The sequence below is a fragment of the Heterodontus francisci genome, chromosome 37, assembly GCF_036365525.1.
Source record: "Heterodontus francisci isolate sHetFra1 chromosome 37, sHetFra1.hap1, whole genome shotgun sequence".
NCBI lineage: Eukaryota > Metazoa > Chordata > Chondrichthyes > Heterodontiformes > Heterodontidae > Heterodontus > Heterodontus francisci.
In genome coordinates this window covers 6,577,444-6,599,139 of record NC_090407.1, presented here as the reverse complement: position 1 = coordinate 6,599,139, position 21,696 = coordinate 6,577,444, and the positions used below count along the sequence as shown (strand labels likewise).

The 21,696-nt window shown below is 40.6% G+C and overlaps 1 protein-coding gene across 4 annotated transcripts in view; it reads left to right on the top strand.

Annotated features, from left to right (window-relative positions):
* The window catches only part of clstn1 (calsyntenin 1), an 81,974-nt gene that overhangs the window by 47,236 nt on the left and 13,042 nt on the right, over positions 1-21,696 (top strand). For 2 of the 4 annotated variants that reach the window (XM_068016958.1, XM_068016957.1), the window contains 9 exons: positions 3,206-3,414; positions 4,466-4,615; positions 4,949-5,134; positions 7,619-7,876; positions 9,635-9,756; positions 10,951-11,113; positions 13,076-13,126; positions 15,234-15,391; positions 21,151-21,299. In XM_068016958.1, coding sequence (XP_067873059.1) covers positions 3,206-3,414; positions 4,466-4,615; positions 4,949-5,134; positions 7,619-7,876; positions 9,635-9,756; positions 10,951-11,113; positions 13,076-13,126; positions 15,234-15,391; positions 21,151-21,299 — 1,446 coding nt within the window. The remainder of the gene's footprint in view (positions 1-3,205; positions 3,415-4,465; positions 4,616-4,948; positions 5,135-7,618; positions 7,877-9,634; positions 9,757-10,950; positions 11,114-13,075; positions 13,127-15,233; positions 15,392-21,150; positions 21,300-21,696) is intronic. The other 2 variants (XM_068016960.1, XM_068016959.1) reach the window with 1 other exon arrangement.

Sequence of the window (21,696 nt, the reverse complement as noted above, 5' to 3'; positions counted from 1 at the left end):
GAAAAAGCTTTTTCTCATTTCTTTTATGGAATTAGTTCAACTTGAAACTTTGTAGAATTTTGAGAGAAATAACACAACCCTTTTTCCTTCAGTTTAAATTGAGTTCTCAACTGCCTGCTCTTATCTAATTTTTAAAGTCAAAACTGCAACATTTAATCTCATCCTCTCTCTCTCTCTGGCTGTTGCTTGGCAACCAGAATGCACTCTGGAGAGTTCTTAAAGGTGCACTGTTCTTTTTTCAGTCTTATAGGTGCACTGTAATATTTCCGAGATGAGAAAAAAAACACAGGACCTTGACACCCTTTTCCTTTTGCTCTTGCCCCTAATGGCAGCTGAATGGATGAGGCGACTGCTAGACATCTATTTTGTGCCACCAAATATTTGCTCCTTTGTTGCAAAAATGAGTAATAAGGAGGCTGCTTTCAACTTTGAAGGATTGTACCATTCACAAGAAATCACCATTTGTCTATCAATAGAGTTAAGATTTTTGTCTGTGCAGTTTACAAGCAACAATTTTTTGATACATGTGTATTGAGGGCAGTTAAATTCTAGAAAACAAAATCACGTCTGGATCAGAAGTTCTGATGTCATTGTACAAAATTTGTACTATGCAAATGAGTTACTGTTCCTACATATCTGTCCTGTCATGTTTACTTTCCTGAAATATTTTCCATTAAACATATCAGTCAAGGTGAAGTGGCAGGCAGCTGATAAAATTATTTGTTAATTGGAGTTCAAGTGTTGAGGTTTCTACTGTTTCACATTGTAGGTTGTGGGGGTGGGGTGTTGCAAAATTTAGATTGATTAGCTAGATCTGTTCAGGCTGTTTCTTGTATTTGTAAGATAACTTCTCTTGCTTTAGGCTCTTGAGTGGCTTACCCCACAGTGAAAGGAGCTCAGCAATCACATCTTTCATAAAGCTCAAATGCACTTCACCCCAGGGTACATAAATTAGAGAAAATGACTTGTCTTTAAGATTGTTTTCAAAAGAAATTGCATTACAAGTGTAAGCAAGAATATGGACGGGAAAGCATTTGATTACATCTGTGGTTATTATTTCGTTTAATTATTTGTGCCTTTTTTTTTAAACAAAAAAGGAAAATCTTGGGTCCCCAAAATGCATCTCAGTTCAGCAATTAGTTGGATGTCCTGGCTGCTACTGCATCATTCACTGAACAGAGTAGTCCTGCTGGTTTCCACTCCCAATTCCCAACTCACTATGTATATTTTTTTTTAAAATGGGCTGGATTTTGCTCACCTCCCGACGTTGGCCTCCGTGGTGGGGGCTGTGGAAGATTGGAGCAGCAGCGACCCATGACCTAGCTCGACACCAGGATTGCTGGGCTCGATCTTCCTGGTGGTGGGCCCTCCGTCCCTCTGTGGCAGGACCATGCTTTAAATATTGAAATTACCTGTTTGCATTCATTTAAATTGAATTACCTGCAATCTTACCTGCAGTTCCAGATCTTCAGCTCAACCGACAGCACTTGTGTGCCTTCAGGTTTCCAGTCCAGGGAAAGCTGGTGCCGCCGAGATGGGGAAGTGGGGGTGCTCATTATTTGAAGTGTAGTTGGGGCTGGGGAGAGCAACAGGGTGAACTCTGCAATTTTAGTTGGGGAGGGGGGGGAATGTGGAAGGGGTGAACTCTGCCCTTTCTGCAGTTGTGGGGGTAGAAGGGGCCAACTCTGCAATTTTAGTGTGGGTGGAAACAGGGCAAACATTTATTTTCAGTAGAGTTTGGGGATGGGGGGGAAGACGGGGGCAATTCTGCATTCTCTACGCAGGTCTGGTAGCCCTTTAAAAATGCCGCCAATGCCTGCGCAAAGATGGTTAGCATCACCGAGACTGCCGCCGCCACGTGATTGGGGTGGGGGTGGGTGGTTAGTGGCCGCCCTGCATATTCTAATGAGCTGCCTGGCTCAAGATCACGGCAGCGCATGGCCCATACTTGCTGGCAGCCATATTTTACATAGTGGGAAAACAAAATCCAGCCCAATTTGCAGAAAATTAAAAACATGGGTCATGGGGTGAAGATTATTGCAACTCCACTTTAATATCCCTCATGTGATCAACCAGCAAAAATGAATAGGAAGGTCCCTCAACCGATTAGAATTATGAAAATTAAAGGAATGAGCAAAACCTTTCAGCCTGTACTTGTAAATTGGACTTCTGTGGAAGAATGGGAATGTCTATCTGCAGTAAGTAACATTTCTTGTACTGAGATCTATAATACAGATGCTGCAAATTACATAGGACTGAATAGTAAAGTGTCCTAGTTTTGCTGGACCATATTACCATTCCTCTCGTGAAGATGTTCATCAGTGCTGGACATCTGAGTGGTACTTGCCCAAATTGCCATTATGATTACACTTTGAAAGTGAACACCATCTGTCTGCTTATCTGCTGGGGCTGTCGCAGCCAGGTCATGTCTTCATGTGACACGCAGGTCCATTTACAGTGTTGGCTTATTATCAGGAGAAGGCACCTTCTATGTCTTACTTTTCCTCTGTTGCCTGTACCTTAACCTGCATTAAGTCCTGCTCACCCATCAGCCTTGTGCTTGCTGGCCTACATTGGCTTCCGGTACAGCAGAACCTCTCTTTTTTTTGATTCTGATTCTTGTGTTCAAATCCTGTGTGGCTTCCCCCCTCCTCATCTGCCTAATCTCTTCCAAATCCACAAGCCTCCTAGATTTTGGCACTCCTCAAATACTGGCTTCTTGTGCATCTGATTTCCTTCGCTCCTCTGTTAGCAGCTGTGCCTGCAGCTACATAAGCCCTAGGCTTTGGAATTAGCTCCCTAAACCTCTCCAGCTCTACCCTCCTTTTTAAGTTGCTCCTTAACACCTATCACTTTGACCAAACCTTTGGTCACCGGTCGTAATATCTGTATGGCTTAATATCAAATTTTGTCTGGTAAAGCTCCTATGAAACTTGGGATGTTTTACTACGTTAAAGGTGCTATTTCAATGTAAGTTGTGATCTGGAGTACTGAGATCAATCATAGCATCTATACTGCTATGCTAGTTGCAACTGGCTACTTCAGCGCACACTAGGGGTTGAATCTGGATCTTTTGTGGGCTGTATGGTTCAGCTACTAGCCTACTAAATCCATGAGTCCTCGGGAGTTTTTAAACACATTTTCAGATTCTGCCCTTTCATTAGTAAGCACCACAGTATCTCTGACCAGTCCTTCTGCTTTACAGGGCCACTGTTCATATCCAGGTGAATGATGTAAATGAGTACTCCCCAGTTTTCAAGGAGAAGTCTTACAAAGCCACAATCATTGAAGGAAAGAAGTATGACAGCATCTTGAGAGTGGAAGCAATTGATGCAGACTGTTCACCTCAGTTCAGCCAAATCTGCAGTTATGAAATTGTTACTCCTGATGTGCCATTCACCATTGATAAAGATGGTAAGTAATGAACCATACGGGTATGCGCTTAACAAAAATCAACCTTAAATTTTGGTTTCCAATGCTGAAATTTTAATTTTAACAGTTCGATTTCCAGTATAAAATTTCAAAAGGCATGGGTGTCATGGCAAATGGCCCAAAATTCCTGACAATCCAATATTTGGCATTAAGCAGTTCTATATTCCTTATTCGCTAGCTTGTCCTGTGTGAATTGTTGCCTTATTGGTGGATAAATCCTAAATCAGAGCATCAAAATCTGTTATCATCAATTTGTGATGTAGATAAACTAATGGGAATATTAACTTAAACTTCACGAGCTGCCCAAGGTGTATAGTAACAGTCCACAAAGATGAAATGTTTGGACATGCCTGAATTAAACTATAACATTTGATATTAAGTTATAAATTACTTCAGAGTCATGAAAAAAGTTAATCTCTAATGGTGGTTTCTGTCAATGTTTGCTGTTACAGTTGAATTTCTGTGGATTGCATCTTAGTTTCCATTTTTATTGGGAATATAATGTAAAAGGAATATGATTTTAACAGATTTCACCTTTTTTGCCCCACTTTCAATCCCCCATTCTTCTCCCATTTCTCAAAGACCCTTTCTAGGCTATGGTTCAAAGACTGCTGGAAACCCTCCAACACTGAACTCAAGTAGATATTTTTCACACATAATCCTAGACAGTGAGTGTTAACGAGCCATTTGACCATTGAATACCTCATACCTGAGACCAATTCTGATCACATCTGACATTGTCACACATTCACTTTCCAACATGAGTCAGTGGATGGTGATGAAAGTCATGATCAGTTTTTCTTCTCCCTATCATAGCAATCCATAGCCTGTAACTTAAACCAAGAAAATTCCGTTCCCTTTAAGCTGTTAACATTTTATTATAAAATGACCAATTTGTGGTTATTTTGTTTTGATGTATATCCTAACGCTACTGTGTACTAAAAAGGGGTGGAGTATGAAATCTAGACTTGCCAAGATTAGAACAATAATGCTTTTGGGTAATGAGGACTAAGGTGCAAACTGATTTTTACAGGCTATATTAAGAACTCTGCGAAGATAAACTATAGCAAAGATCGGCAGTACAAACTTGCAGTGACTGCATATGACTGTGGGAAGAAACGTTCAACAGAAGATGTTCTTGTTAAGATCAACATTAAACCTACATGCAAGCCTGGCTGGCAAGGTAATGAGCATTAATATAATATGAAAATTATAGAATTAATGTTTTAAATTGTTTCACATTACCACTGTGTTGACTAGTAAACATCTGTGCTTTAAATTATATTAAATTTCCTATTTAATCTATTCTTCGAAGGTATAAAATAACTCTTTCTCCCAATCTAAAATATAAAATTAGTACATACCTAGTAACCTGATTATGAAATCAAGGTGGCAAAACTTAAAATACTTGAACTAAATCAGCAAAGCAATACAGAAGTGATATTGTGTGTTTTTGTGAAGGTAATGATGCATCTGGCAACTCTATGTTGAGGACAGTAATGTGTTTATGATCTAGGTTGGAGCAAAAGAATTGAATATGAGCCTGGCACTGGAAGCTTGGCATTGTTTCCGAGTATGCATCTGGAGACTTGTGATGAACCTATTACATCCATTCAAACAGCGATTGAATTAGAAACGAGTCATATTGGCAAAGGATGCGACAGGGACACGTATTCTGAAAAATCACTCCATAGACTATGTGGTAAGGCTTTTGTTATCAGTACAGAGGTGTTCAAGCACAGAACCTCTAAACTTCTCCAGTCTCATCTTTAAAGAAAGGCTTTGGTGAACAGACCATTGTGATCATTTCTGTTTCCATGTATGATTGGTTTTACTGCAAGTAATTTCATTTTTTAAAAAACATCTAGTTATTGTTTAGGGTGCATAGGCTGTGTGCACTTCTCCTTTGTAGCCATAAGAACATAGTCTAGCAAACTTGGCCTCAGAGGTACGTTTATGAAATTTCATCCTTAAAACAAAGTGTGGCTTAAGTTTTTGTTTTGAAATGCAGCCCTAATAGAAGTAAAGTTACTGCCCTCAATATAGTGACATTGATTGCAAGTAAAAAAAATTATTCGCTGAAGGCAGACATTTAATGTAGGCGAATGGATGAACCTAGCAAAGGAAGTTTATTCAATTATCTCACTTTTGTTTATACGTAGCTTTATTTCAAATGTTCAAAACAGCATTTTGTTCATTTAATCTGGTACTAAACCAATTCTCTTTGAGCCAGATTGCCTTTACAAGCATTTTTTGACTTGTACGATGAGTCAACATTTGCCTATAGTAAAGTAAGTTAATGTTTTACATTTTTGTAATTCTAGGTAATTAGTAACTTCCAAATAGGTCAGTTGAATCTCTTCCCAGATGAACTCTTCACCTAACTTGTCTTATTCTTTAAGCTTTCTTCAGATGTATTTTTTTAGAGTTTAAAAAATGGGGTGTAAACTGTAGAAAGCTTACAGAATTTTGGAAATTTATAATGAAATTTATAACTTGAGATACGCTGGACGTCACAAACGCTTTTTTAGTTTTAGATTTTTCATACATCCTGCTGTTAAATACTGGTATTACTGATGTCCTATCAAATGTTGAAGTTGACTGATATCTTCAATAATGAGAATGAATGATAGAATCATTTATGACTTTTGTTTCACTAGATCTTTTATTGAAACCTGTTTGAATATGCAAGTTATTTTAATTATTCTCTGGCTGTGGGCATCGCTAGCAAGGCCAGCAGTTATTGCCTTCCCTAGTTGTCCTTGAAAAGGTGATGAGCCTCCTACTTGAACCACTGCAGTTCATGTGGTAAAGGCACTTCCATAAGTGGTGTTAGGTCGGGCGTTCCAGGAGTTTGACCAAGTGCTGGTGAAGGAATGTCAATATATTTCCAAGTCAGGGTGCAGTTTGACATAAAGGGGATCTTGGAGATGGTGGTATTCCCATTAGTCTGCTGCTCTTGTCCTTCTAGGTCAGGGGTCTGCAACCTGCGGCTCCAGAGCTGCCTGTGGTTCCTTAACAACTCATTTGCAGCCTCCAACCTTTTCCAGTTGGAACGTGTTATGAAAAAAGCCTTTTTTTAAAAAAAAGTAGGAGCCATGTTTTTATTCTGGGGATAAAAGGTTAATCATTATGCTGCCCTTTACAGTTTAAAATGATTTTAACGAAAAATGTCATGTTCTAAATAAACCTGTTTGGTATATCTGTACATGGTTATTGATTATGTAAATTTCTTACTGCTTTTTTTATTCAAAGTGGAAACATACTGTTTTTCCATTAAATTAATATGGTTCACCATTCTTAGATATTCTTTTCATACATGCTTATATGTAATTCCTGCAAATTGAGGCATAAAACTTGAACACTGGGGGTATGAAAAAAATCAAAGGCACAAAAATGCAATAATTCAGAATTAGGTCGATTTTTAATTTTCTTCTATTGATGCATAAATTCATTACATGTATTTATTATACATGCATACTACCAGAGACATTTGGCGATTTTGTCAAGTATTTAGGTTAGAAATGCCAAATTTTCATCTTGAGGCTCCCAATAATTACTTTTGGCGCTTTTATTTTTTAAAGGTTTTTCAGGTAAAAACGGTTGCTGACCCCTGTTCTAGATGGTAGAGATTATGGTTTTGGGAGGTACTCTTAAATGTTGCACCAGCAGTGGAAAGAGTGAATATTTAAGATGGTGGATGGTGTACCAGTCAAGCAGGTTGCTTTGTCCTGGATGCTGTTGAGCTTTTTGAGTGTTGGAGGTGCAGTCATGCAAGCAAATGGATAGTATTCCATCGTGCTCCTGACTTGTGCCTTGCAAAGGCTTTGAGCAGTCTGCTAAAAGCCTTAGAAATAATTATACTTCAGGCCACAGGCTGCATAGTATAAGTTGTAAATACAGAGGTCCTTGTGAAATGAGGCTAAGATTGCTATTTTTTCATTTGATCTTTGCTGTTGTACTAGGCTTTTGGCTTGGAATGAATTAATTTAGTCATAATTCTTGTTGAAAATGTTTTAAATTAAGATTCAGTAATTTCAAACTCAGTGTGGGTCTGATATTTGAGTATTCATTGAACAAAACTTGGATTTAATCTATTTAATGTGCCATTGCTGAAGATTAGTGCCAGTATTAGCCTTTTATGTGTCTCTGTAATGCATATGTTTAATTTTTTTATTGATTTCAGGTGCTGCTTCTGGTACAATTGATCTCCTTCCCTCACCAAGTAGCAATACAAATTGGACAGTTGGTCTTCCCACTGATAATGGCCATGACAGTGATCAAGTCTTTGAATTCAATGGCACTCAAGCTGTGAAAATTCCAGAAGGTGTTTTGACAACAAATCTAAAGGAACCATTTATGATTTCTGTGTGGATGCGACATGGGCCTGGTTCTAGTATTCATGGGGAAAAGGAAACTATCCTTTGCAACTCTGACAAAAGAGGTACGCATAAATTTATTTTGGAGCTCCCTAAGCTTCTGCCTTTTCTCCTTTTTATGATCCTCCTTTGAGCTCAACTCTATGGCCAAGTTTCTGGTCACCCCTCCTGATATCTCCAGTGGCTTGTCAGTTTTTATCTTTTGTGAAGCCATGTGGATGCTTTCTTTCCTTAAAGGCACTTCAGAAATTCAATGTTTTAAAAGTTCCCATCAAGGACCTAAGAGATGTCTGTTAAAGGGGAAAATAGATGGTCCCAAGCACATTTGATATGCACACACAAACATTAATTGTCTTCAACCTAATCCTAAAAAGATAATGGGGGAATTTTATCCTGGCGGCAGGGGTCTTGACGTTGGGAGAAATTGATGCTGAGATTCGCACGTCACCTCTTTTCACTTGAGGTCACTGTCCTGGAGGCCAAGGAGCATTGCTGGACCCAGGCCTCAGGTAGGTCCCCCCCCCTCCCCCTCCCCACCATCCCACCTGATTTTATGCTCTCCCTGCCTCCAAACACGCTGCGGAGGAAGCATAAAATTCCACCCAGTGAGTTTCTATGTTGCTTCCATGGTCATGGATATAACTAGTCTCCCCACTTTGAGCATTAAAATACAAAAATCACCTGAATTTATTAGTTAGAGTAAAAAGATTAAAATCATGGAAAAAGTAGTGACGGGCTGAAAATACACTGCAGAGCATATTTATGTTCAGGAGATTGAATACGGGCTGATACGGATGTTCTAGGGTTATTTGGCCATTTAAGGTGAAAATCAAAATGTGTTCAGGTTCTATATATATTTCTTTTGTTTATGCAAGATTATACACTATTTGTACAATCACCTTCATTTGGTATGACATTGAGCGGCTTAAATTGCCAATGTTGATTTAGTCTCACATTAAAATAAGACACTCTTCAATATAGAATTATTTCTGATTTAATTAGTAACTTGTTTAATTAACTACAATGTAAAACACTTCCTGGTGTAGCCCTATCTTCTGTGCCCCAGTATTTCACAGGATTGATTTATTGTCTCCCTGAATTAGCTGATTTATGATTGGCCTCAGCATTCTTGGGCGAAGGAAAGAAAGGCATCTGGGGTTCTCACTCCTAATTGCTATCTAGTGACCTCTGCTGGGTAGTGTAGGTATGTCTGCTGAGAACAAGAACATTCTTTGCTGTGTTGCCTTGCTAGGTTAAGCAACCTGCTGACAGCAGCTTCTGGGTGCACAAATAAGTTTCTAACAATTCAATGTGCAACCTTAAGCTATCAAAATTAATCTATTAACTGTGAACTGTGATATCAAAGGTTGCAATTAACACGCCGTTGTACAGTGTTTACTCAGTTAACAAAATTAACACAGGTTATATCCGAAATGTAAATAGAGGTGAGAATAGTTGCTGGAATCAGGTAGTTTGATTTATTAAACTGTAGGCAGATGCTTTTAATCAAATTTGGTGCAAATCTGAAAAGTTCTTAGTTTTCCAGCTGGCTCCCTTTATGCCACACACCAGCCATCAGGTGATATGTTTGTCCTCTTCACAGCAATGTAGCTGAGACTGGAAAACCAGTGATGTAAGGAATTACGGTGACAAACCTACAGTCAGTAACTTTCTTGTGTCTTGATGCTCCCAACATGATCTAGCCTTTTAATTTGTCCATTTTTTTTTTGCTCTTCAGCCCTTTATTTGCTCCAGATGTCTTTAAAATTGAACTTTGGTGCTACATATTTGGTAATGTACACTGTTTTGAAACCACCTTGCAGAAATGAATCGTCACCATTATTCCCTTTATGTGCACAACTGCCGTCTGGTTTTCCTGTTCCGTCAAAATCCTTCGGATAATGAGAACTTTCGACCTGCGGAGTTCCATTGGAAACTAGATCAGGTTTGAAAAACTTTGTATACGTACCTAGATATCTGACAAGTGTGAATAACGCCCTGGTAAAATTGTTGAAGCTGCAACTGGTGCAGTTTTATTGCACGGATATTTGGCTGCGATTCACGAATGAGTTTTTGACCAGTTGAACTTCTGTGTGCACTTATTTCCATCATGCAGCATCTGTGTACTACACTGAACCTCAGATACACTTAGATCTTTTTTGAAAGAAATGCTTTTCTGATACAATCGTGGCACAATGATGTTGCCACCTTCTATTTGGCACAATTTGAGTGACGAGCCATCTGGATTTTTTTTTTCATAAAAGATAAAACTTTTTAAAAATGCATAAATGGATTTTGGATTTATGAATCTATCCATGCATCACCATTTAAGTTACAAATATGCTTGGGGAAGTAGGTAACCCAATGGGTTGAAATCAGATTTTTGCCTGTGGATCCTGGGTTCAAATCCTGCTCTGACTGAATGCAAGTTTCCTTTGTGTGATAGCTGTAAGGATCCTATGTGCAATGAATTTGGGCTATCCTAGTCTTAGTTCCCAGCACAAAACTTCCCTAATTTGGCAATAATCTGCAAGGTCATTCATATTCACAGTGTCACATCACATAAATAAAAATCATACTCATGCAATCTTAAATTGGGGCTGAGGCATGTTTTTGGCACAGCTATCTACTCTGCATGTAGCTGGATAAATAAACTCTCCTTTAACTTAATGCATTATATCCGTTATAAGTTACATCAGAATTTGCTGCCGTTCTGATGCTGTCATCGGTAAGTAGTTAAGCAAGCAAATAATCCAATGTAGAAGGGGTATCTTTGTACAGAATACTCTGGTGACACCCAAACTCTCGTTTCATATATCTGGGAAGGTAAAGACTATACTGGGGTTAAGACGGTAATTAATTCAAAATAAATGGTATTGAAACCTCTGGTTGAAGGTAGTAAAATGTTAATATTGCTGTTTGTACATTTCTTTCTGTATTCTGTTGAGAATTCAAAAACATTACAGAATCCATATAAGGAGCTCGGATGTTAACAGCTCAAAGTTTATAAGAGATTAGATTTATGGATTTGGATGCATCTATTGATTCTTTAGATTTATGCTTCGTTAACTAAAGTATTAATTTGCTGAACAGATGCAACACCCTTCCTGCCTTAATGTTGCTTTCCTACATCTTGTAGGTGTGTGATAAAGAATGGCATCACTATGTGTTAAATGTTGACATTCCCACTGTGGCCCTGTATGTGGATGGAATATCATATGATCCATTCCTAGTTACTGAAGATTATCCACTGCACCATTCAAAGATTGAAACTCAATTGGTGGTTGGAGCTTGCTGGCAAGGTAAAGTGGTATAAAATTGCTTTTGTGTGGTGTTTGTGGGGTGGTGAGATAATTAGGTCAGCATATTAAACTCTGGGTTCTACTCTCTGTGTTTTAATGAATATTGGTGGAAGTAAACAATTAGTTATTTATCATAGTACTTTTAACCAGGGTTGTAACAGCCGATTGCTATCCAGTAACTGCTTCTGGAAAACCTGCATTTATGCATGTCTTGGAAAGACTGGAGCAAGCTCAACCGTGATTTTTATTGTTGTCCTCCCTGCCTCCTCCCTCTTTTCCCCCCCCCCCCTTCAAATAGTTGAATTGCTTGCTAACATTTGCTGTGTAGGCTGACACTTGACCAGCCATATAGCTGAAGTTCCAGATGGTTTCTGCATCTATACTCCAGCATGAACCACTGCCTTCGAAAATGGCGGGTGGAAGGTTCTTTTTTTTTTCTTTGAGATACACCACTGAAACAGGCCCTTCGGCCCACCAAGTCTGTGCCGACCAACAACCACCCATTTATACTAACCCTACAGTAATACCATATTCACTACCACCTACCTACACTAGGGGCAAATTACAATGGCCAATTCACCTATCACCTGCAAGTCTTTGGCTGTGGGAGGAAACCGGAGCACGCGGCGAAAACCCACGCGGTCACAGGGAAAACTTGCAAACTCCGCACAGGCAGTACCCAGAATTGAACCCAGGTCCCTGGAGCTGTGAGCCTGCGGTACTAACCACTGTGCCGCCCTAATTTCAAGAATAAAACTAGTAGCTTTGGCTTTATTTTTACAAAAGGCAATCTGATATGGGAATTATTGCATCTAGTCATAGTGACACCTTCATGCTGGAAATGGTTGTGTTTTCTTTAATATTTGCCTATTATATAAAAGGGAGTCTGTTTGTGAAACAATTTAGCCATTTTAAATATGAAAGCTGATGCTCAAGTAAAATTTAAATGCAATTTGCTTTTTAGGTTAACGGAAAAGGTGAATTTAATAGGGGGAGGCGATAGTGTATTGGTAATGTCACTGGGCTAGTAATCTAGAGCTCAGTCTAATTCTCTGGGGCCATGGGTTCGAATCCCACCACAGCAAATGGTGAAATTTGAGTTCAATTAATAAATCTAGAAGTAAAAAACCGAGTCTAATGGTGACCATGAAACTATTGTCGATTGTTGTAAAAATCCATCTGGTTCACTAATATCCTTTTAGGGAAGGAAATCTGCCGTCCTTACCTGGTCTGGCCTACATGTGACTCCAGACCCACAGCAATGTGGTTGACTCTTAAATGCTTTCTGAAATGGCCTAGCAAGCTGCTCAGTTCAAGGGCAATTAGGGATGGGCAATAAATGCTGGCCTAGTCAGCGACGCCCACATACCAGAAACGAATAAAAAAAAAAATAGCCAGTGGGTAAAGGCGCCGTGCATTATAGCATTAGGCTGTACAGATTAGAGGTCCCAGTTTTCATTCCTGGTCTGTCCTTAGCAGATAGGTGCTACAATTAGGCTCAGCACTCCAGAGCTAGATGTTGAAATGTCAGCTCGAGCTCCTGCCCCTGATGTCATCTAGCGGCTCCTACCTCAAAGTGCATAGCTATGGATGTCAGGTAAGAACTGGCTCAGCTACCCTTCAGTCAAGTGATCTGCCAGTCTCATACATGAGGAGTGACCATTTGGACAAGTTACTGGAGATCTATTGCTACCTCTGTCCATACCCCAAGAGGCAGCAGCTTCAGGACAGGGGACAGAATGGGAGGGAGAACTTCAGAGAATTGTTGCCACTTAATTGGACAAATATTGAAGATATGTACGAAGAAGCAAACTCAACAGTTTTATTCCATAGTTTTAGGATTGCCAATAGCCTCTTGGCTACAGGATTTTTCCATTATTTTGACGTGCAATTAGATTCCCCAATAATCAGTTGGTCCTTTATCCCCATATTTCCCTTTTTTTCTGTCTTGCTTTTCTACAGAATATACAGGAAGCGAAAATGAAAATGAAACTGTGACTGAACCCTATCCAGGTTGCTGGGGGTTTCCCTCCTGTTTATACTTCAAGAATTAGCATGAAATGTTCATTGTCTTTATCCACTTTGGCTGCATCATACCCCGCTTCTTGACTTATTTCTGCATTGTGCTACTGAGATTTCTTTTGTTAGTGTGGGGTGGTTGTGGAGGTAGGGTTTCTGTGTGCACGCTGAATGGCAGTGAGGTGGTTTTAAGTAAAATGACATTATCTAGGAAAACCTTTTATACTTAGGGCTATTATTTTAAAGTGAACATTTCCAAATTTGATCAATATTTTGGTGCTTTAAATTTAACGAGGTTTAAAATTGCAGAACAATGCATTTTTGATCTGGTGTAATTTGGCTACTCAGACACTTTGGGCGTATTCTGTTCATTGTGATATTGGATGCTGTTGCTAATTTCACAAACATCGATAAAGGTAATGAGCCGGATGTGAAGCTAGTGTTCCAGCCAAATTTGGCTCTATTCATTTTAATATGAGCGCCGATAGTTAAATGAAAGAAAAACAATTATTTTCTCTTCTACATTTGCATATTTAATCCCACTGCATTTTCCACTCTAGTGCAGAGTATTCTGTGCTCGCCTATGGCAAACCAAGTGGCTTGCTGATTCTGGGTGAATGTAGTTAAGGGCTTACTGTTTCTGCAAAGCCTCGCACCACTCCATCTCCAATCTAGCAAAACATTTGCCCTACTTATTGATAAGTAATGCACCATTCAGTGTTAAACAGCACTCTCCAGTCCACAAATAATTAACCCATAAATTACAGACCATGGTGCTTTATGTAAATAAGGTGCAGCTCTCTTCCATTTACTGTAGAGGACGGACAGACGTGTTGCTACTGGAATTTTAGTCATTGTAGTGATAAAATGTTTCTTGATGCTGCTGAATGGCCTAGCTTTCTGGCTTTTTTCTGGTCCACTGTGTTGAAAAGCCCTGAGGGCAGGTGGTGGGGGCGGGGGGCATCTGAAAGAATGTCATTGCCTTTATCTTAAAAACTACTTCAGATATCATTTCAGTGTGAGAAATGGTTCACTTTGCGAGGGCGGCACAGTGGTTAGCACCGCAGCCTCACGGCTCCAGCGACCCGGGTTCAATTCTGGGTACTGCCTGTGTGGAGTTTGCAAGTTCTCCCTGTGTCTGTGTGGGTTTCCTCCCACAAGCCAAAAGACTTGCAGGTTGATAGGTAAATTGGCCATTATAAATTGCCCCTAGTATAGGTAGGTGGTAGGGAAATATAGGGACAGGTGGGGATGTGGTAGGAATATGGAATTAGTGTAGGATTAGTATAAATGGGTGGTTGATGGTAGACATAGACTCGGTGGGCCGAAGGGCCTGTTTCAGTGCTGTATCTCTAAACTAAACTAAACTTAGAATTTGGGATTACTTAGAGGCAGAAGAGACCTGGCAACAGGAGTATGCAAAATCTGACTCCAGCACATGAAGGAGACATGGAGTTCAGTTAGATTGGGAATCAAGGTCTGACAACTTCAGAGAATTTATTCGGTTAACATTAAACAGGCTTAATATCGCCAAGTATCCAGGCAACTAATGGAGCCAAGCAGCTGAGGTTCTTTGGTTAAGCAGTCATATGATGTCTGATACTAGAAACATCTGCTATTTTAGTTTGTTACAGTTTTAAAAATATTTTCTACTTCTCTGGAGGAGGATTCTTAAATTGGATGTATTATATAATCTGGCACAAATTTGATGGGCTGAATGGTCTCTGTGCTGTACTGTTTTACAATAGGTCTTGGCCAGTTGCTTAATCTTTGGTGAATAGCATAGCTTTATTTATAGTAGTGTACCACCTCACTGTACTAAAGAAAGCTGGTGCAACAACTCCCCCCCCCCCCCCCCCCCCATTCCTTCCATCTTCATAAATTTTATTGACTACAGTGCAATGCTGCGTTCCCCAAGTCCATATGCATGAGGGCAAGTTCCCTACAGCAAGTCATCCATCATGCACATGTGAAGCCAAAAGCTAACCATGGAGAAAGTGGAAGTTTCACTAACCCGCATGAATGCACGCACATGGCGGTTATAAAAGATGGCATGGCATTAAACAACAAAGCATGTTTACAGCAACTTTTCTCATTCCAGGAGGTGAATTTCGCATGACTCAGTTTTTCCTTGGCAACCTAGCTGGTTTGATGATTCGGACTGGCAAAATTGAGAGTAAGAAAGTGATTGACTGCTTGTACACATGTAAAGAAGGACTGGAGCTCTTGGATTCCGAGAATCCTTACAAAGGCGTGCTGGTAAGAGAGCTGTTGAGGCTGTTTTCTTCACATTTCAGTGTATGATGCTTCATCCAGTTATGTTTTATTTCTCTGAGAAATAAAAAATTCTGCTTTGGTGAAGTTAGAATCGGATACTAATCTCATCCTTAGTAGCCAGTTTTTACCTGAAGGGAATAACAATTCCAAAGGAGCAGTCTGCCCATTGATGACTTACTGAAGTATTTTTGTATTCGAGCTAGATGATGTTGAGAAAATGGGCTGGGTGTGGTTTATAACTTTTGTGTTCAGGCACACATTTTCAGGTAGGGGTTACTTCACTTATTTTCCTTTTTCCTTTTAATGTTTTTAAGATTTTTCCAGAAACTGATCTGATCTCTAATAACTTCAGGTAACAAAAATGTGTATTTTCTAGTTTTCTATTACAACCTACAAGTGTATTGATTACACCTTTGGTTATCATGTGTCCTGGTCAGCTGGTACATAGTCAACTCAGTTTTTAACTTCAAAAATGCCAATCAAAATGCCCACTTTTTTTTGCTGTGTTTGAGACATCTGCATCAATCATTGGGGCTGATTATAAGCATTTGGGATATTCAGCCATAGTTCTATGATAGCCTTGTACACAAGGTGTGTGCTGAGATGAATTAAAAAGTTGTTCTCACTGCATGTTATGTGATTTATCTAATCAGTGGTGGATGACCCCAAATGCAGGTCCTGTTTGAATGGCTCCAAGTAAGTTCTTGAAGTTGTTGATTTGGAAGGTACAGTGGGCATCCATTCTAGTTATTCTATATTCATATTTTGGAAGCCCTGGTGGATGGTCACTTTCGCCTGCACGCAGTCCTCAGGGATGATGGCTGCTAGAAAGCCTTCCCTGTAAAGCAGATTTAAGAACAATACATTTTCACATTTTATATTGCTTGTGCTGCTAGTCAGGTAACTAGTGAAGGAACTCTTGGTATCTGTTGGCACCTAGTTAGGGCTGGAAGCCATGCTGGTCACTTATCTAATGATCAAGTAGCGACCAAGGCAACGTGCCTAATGGTGAAAATTCATGACTAAGACAAATACGAACATATGAATTAGGAGCAGAAATAGGCCATTCGGCCCCACGAGCCTGCTCCACCATACAATAAGATCATGGCTGATCTGTTTGTGTTTTGAATTACACCCCCCCCCCCCCCCCCATCTACACCCAATACCCTTTGATTCCCTTGCCTAGCAAGAATCTATCTACTTACACCTTAAAAATATTCAATGTTCCTGCCTCCACCACCTTCTGAGGCAGAGAGTTCCAAAGTCACACAACCCTCAGAAAAAATTTCTCCTCATCTCTGTCCTAAAAAAGCATCCTCTAATTTTAAAACAGTGCCCCCTAGTTCTGTACTCCCCCACAAGAGAAAACATCCTTTCCACATCCACCTTGTCGATCGTTCAGGATCTTATAAACTTTTTTCTAAACTCCAGTAAAAACAAGCCCAGTCTGTCCAATCTTTCCTCAAGACAACCCACTCATTCCAGGTATCAATCCAGTAAACCACCTCTGAACCGCCTCCAACGCATTTACATCCTTCCTTAAGTAAGGAGACCAAAACTGCACGCACAATTCAAGATGTGGTCTCACCAGTGCCCTGTATAACTGAAGCATAATACCCTTTCTTTAATTTTCAATTTCTCTTGTAATAAGGGATAGCATTCCATTAGCCTTCTTTATTACTTACTGTACCTGAATAACTTTTTGTGACTCCTGCACTAGAACACCTAGATCCCTCTGGACCTTGGAATTTTGCAGTCGTTCTCTGTTTAAGTAATACTCTGCTTTTTTAATTCTTCTGCCAAAGTGAACAATTTCACATTTATCGACTTTATACTCCATCTGCCAGATTTATGCCCATTCATTCAACCTATCTATATTGGTCTGCAAGCTCCTTATGTCCTCTTCACAATATACTTTCCTCTATCTTTGTGTCATCTACAAATTTAGCTACCATGCCATCGCTCCCCTCATCTAAGTCATTGATATTAATTGTAAAAAGTTGAGGCCCTAGCACAGACCCCTGCGGGACTCCAGTCGTCGCATCCTGCCAATCAGAAAAGGACCCATTTATGCATATTCTGTTTTCTGCCAGCCAGCCAATCTTCTATCCATGCTAATATGTTGCCCCCTGCGCCATGAGCTCCTACTTTGCACCTTTTATGTGTCACCTTGTCAAATGCCTTCTGGAAATCCAAGTACAGTACATCAATGGGCTCCCCTTTATCCACAGCACATGTCACTCCTTCAAAGAACTCCAACAAATTGGTTAAACATGATTTCCCTTTCACAAAACCATGCTGACTATTCCCAATTACCCTGAATTTTTCTAAGTGAACAACTACAACCTCCTTAATCAATTCTAACACCTTCCCCACACCAGACATCAAGCTCACTGACCTACAGTTACCTGTTTTCTGCCTCCTCTTCTCTCCTCTTTCCCCCCCCCCCCCTCCTGAATAGAGAGGTTATGTTAGCTGCGTTCCAGTCTGAGGGAACTTCTCAAAATTCACTAGATTCTGGAAAAATTAACACCAGTGCATCTACTATCTCATAAGCCACCTCTTTTAAAACCCTAGAATGAAGTCCATCAGCACCCCGGGCCTTGTCAGACCGCAGCTCCATCAGTTTGCTCAGTACCGCTTCCCTAAGCTGGCTGAGCGTGTCTACCCTGAGGCACAGTGCAGCTTTTGAGCAGAGAGAGATCCACCATTGACATGCTGTTCTCCCTTCGCCAGCTACAGGAGAAATGCCGCGAACAACAGATGCCCCTCTACGTTGCTTTCATAGATCTCACCAAAGCCTTTGACCTCGTCAGCAGACGTGGTCTCTTCAGACTACTAGAAAAGAGCGGATGTTCACCAAAGCTATTAAATATCATCACCTCATTCCATGACAATGTGAAAGGCACAATTCAGCATAACGGTTCCTCATCAGAACCCTTTCCTATCCTGAGTGGCGTGAAACAGGGATGTGTTCTCGCACCGACACTGTTTGGGATCTTCTTCACCCTGCTGCTCTCTCATGCGTTCAAGTCTTCAGAAGGAATTTTCCTCTACACAAGGTCAGATGGCAGGTTGTTCAACCTCGCCCGACTTAGAGCAAAGACCAAAGTACGGAAGGTCCGCATCAGGGAACTCCTCTTTGCTGACGATGCTGCATTAACATCCCACACAGAAGAGTGTCTGCAGAGACTCATCGACAGGATTGCGGCTGCCTGCAACGAATTTGGCCTAACCATCAGCCTCGAGAAAACGCACATCATGGGACAGGATGTCAGAAATGCTTCATCCATCAATATCGGCGACCACGCTCTGGAAGTGGTTCAAGAGTTCACTTACCTAGGCTCAACCATCGCCAGTAACCTGTCTCTCGATGCAGAAATCAACAAGCGCATGGGGAAGGCATCCGCTGTTATGTCCAGACTGGCCAAGAAGGTGTGGGAAAATGACGCACTGACACGGAACACAGAAGTCTGAGTGTTTCAAGCTTGTGTCCTCAGTAACTTGCTCTACAGCAGCGAGGCCTGGACAACGTATGTCAGCCAAGCGCGATGTCTCAACTCATTCCGTCTTTGCTGCCTCCGGAGAATCCTTGGCATCAGGTGGCAGGACCGTATCTCCAATGCAGAAGTCCTCGAGGCGGCCAACATCCCAGCATATACACCCAACTGAGCCAGCGGCGCTTGAGATGGCTTGGCCATGTGAGCCGCATGGAAGATGGTGGGATCCCCAAGGACACATTGTACAGCGAGCTTGTCACTGGTATCCGATCCACCGGCTGTCCATGTCTCTGCTTTAAAGAAGTCTGCAAACACGACATGAAGTCCTGTGACATTGACCACAAGTTGTGGGGGTCAGTTGCCAGTGATCGTCAGAGCTGGCGGACAGCTATAAAAGCGGGGCTAAAGAGTGGCGAGTCAAAGAGACTTAGCAGTTGGCAGGAAAAAATACAAGCACAAGGGGAGCCAACTGTGTAACAGCCCTGACAACCAATTTTATCTGTAGCGCATGTGGAAGAGTCTGTCACTCCAAGTGCTGCTTCGCAAACCACTGACCACCTCTAGGCGCTTACCCATCCTCCCTCGAGACAAGGAGGCCAAATAAGCTTCCCTGCTGATTGAAGTTTCACCAAGTTCCTCTCTTCCTTCCATCTCCTAATTTGTAGCTATTGCCAGAATGTTTTTGTATCCTCGATAGTGAAGACAGAAGAAAAATATTTGTTCATTTCAATCGCCATTTCCTTATTATCTACTATTGGCTTCTCATTCTCTAGAGGACCAACACTCATTACTTTTTAAATTTTTAATTACCCGTAGAAACTCTTGCTAACTGTTTTTACATTTCTAGCTAGCTTCCTCTCGTACTCTTATATCTTTCTCCTGATTAACCTTTTAGTCATTCTCTGCTGTTCTTGATATTCTGACCAATCATCTGAACTGCCAGTCATCATTGTGCCATTATATGCCTTTTCCTTAAGTTTGATGCTTTCTTTAACTTCTTTAGTTAGCCACGGATGATGGGTCCTCCCATTAGAATTTTTCTTTATAGTAGGAATATACTTATTCTGACAGATTTGAAAATTTGATACCTGAGTCAGAAAGGTCTGCGGTACTGATAACTATCCAGTCACGCTGATTCATTAGCAGGACCTGGAAAGGTAGATGTCTTTGGAAGCTGGATTTCTTCCCAAACACTGGCTAGATACAACAGTGGGAAGCATATGTTCTGTCCTCATCAGCTACACAGTTTGAGGTCAGTCCCTAGTAACCCTGTGCAGCATTAAGTGTTCCTAAGCTGTGGCTCTTGAACCTTGTCTACCTTGAACCTTAAGCTGTCTGAACTTGGGCAAGTAAGATGTACCACTGGGTATATGTGCACTCCATATTGAGTAAACAAATTCCATATGAAAGGTTTCAGCTGCTTATTTTGGAACCTGTTAAAGATGGTCATGGGTTTCCATGTATATCAACATCTTGCTGACAAATTTTCATGTGTGTAATTTCAAAAACTGATTAAATTTCTTCTCAAAATTATCTGAATTCTCAGATTTCTGTTAAGTTTGCTCACTTCAAAACTTCCAGGCAAATGCTGATCCAAATGACGGAGGATTTAATGGGACCAATAATGTGGTCTCAGGACTGCTACGAATCAGACCCTGGCTTTACCTATGCCCAGTTGAACTGATCTTGCACTATGATGAGGTCAATTCATTTAAATATTTTTGCTACCTATGAAGCATTGAAAGAGCACCAAGGTCATAAGGAGAGGGGAATTTCAGGGTTGGCAATTCAGAGTTGCTGGCACTTCCAGCTATGCCACTTCTTTTTGGGAGCCATGATGTTTAGTGATGTCAGTAATCACCGACCTTTTGAGGCCAGGCGCAGCAGTGTTTTTTTTTAAAAACTCAATCACCCTCTCATGCATCCGTTCGTAGTAAATGCTGAGCAATTGATCAATCTCTTAATTAATCAGCATTAATGGTAGTAGTCTCCATTTGCTTTGTAAATGGGGCATTGATGAGCCTTGAGCACAGCTGGTGTGCAGGCTTCTAGTGCTCTGACTTACTGCCCACATTTCCCCATGCTCGGGTGCAAAATGGGCTTTTGTGGAGCCCTCGGGTCCAATATGAGTCTGTAAGGTGTAGTCGAGTAAATCTTAATGAAATTGAAAGCTCCAGCTCCCCGATTAGAAAACTGTTGTGAACCAAATTGAAAACGGTTAAATAAACTTTTATTTTATAGGTTCATTTCAATCCAACCCAGTCGATGCTTAGCATGGAAGGGGATGATATTGAAAACTTTGACAAGAGTATGCAGCAAGTGTCATACCTCAACTCTCGGCAGTTCCCAACACCTGGAATCAGACGATTGAAAATCACCACGACTGTGAAGTAAGTTAGATAATTGAAATTGGTTAAAGCTGGCATATAGAGTCATACCTAGCGCAAAGGAAGATGGTTGTGTTAGAGGTCAAACATCTCAGTTCCAGGCAATCACTGCAGGAGTTCCTCAAGGTAGGCATTTAGGGTTTAAATTTTTCAATAGTTTAGACTGCCAATTAAAATTCTGTATAGAAGCTGAAAGTGTGAAGTTTTAATCCTTCAAATGTACCTCCCTACTTGATTCTTAAGATGTATGTTACAGTAACCAAGGATTGAATACATGCTTTGTGCAAGTATTGAATGATCCATTGTAGATATAGCTGTGATGATTCTTGTAAAAAGGTTTCAACATCCACATGCAAAGATCCTGTCCAATCGAGCCATAAGTTTTCTCTGACTTGGACCT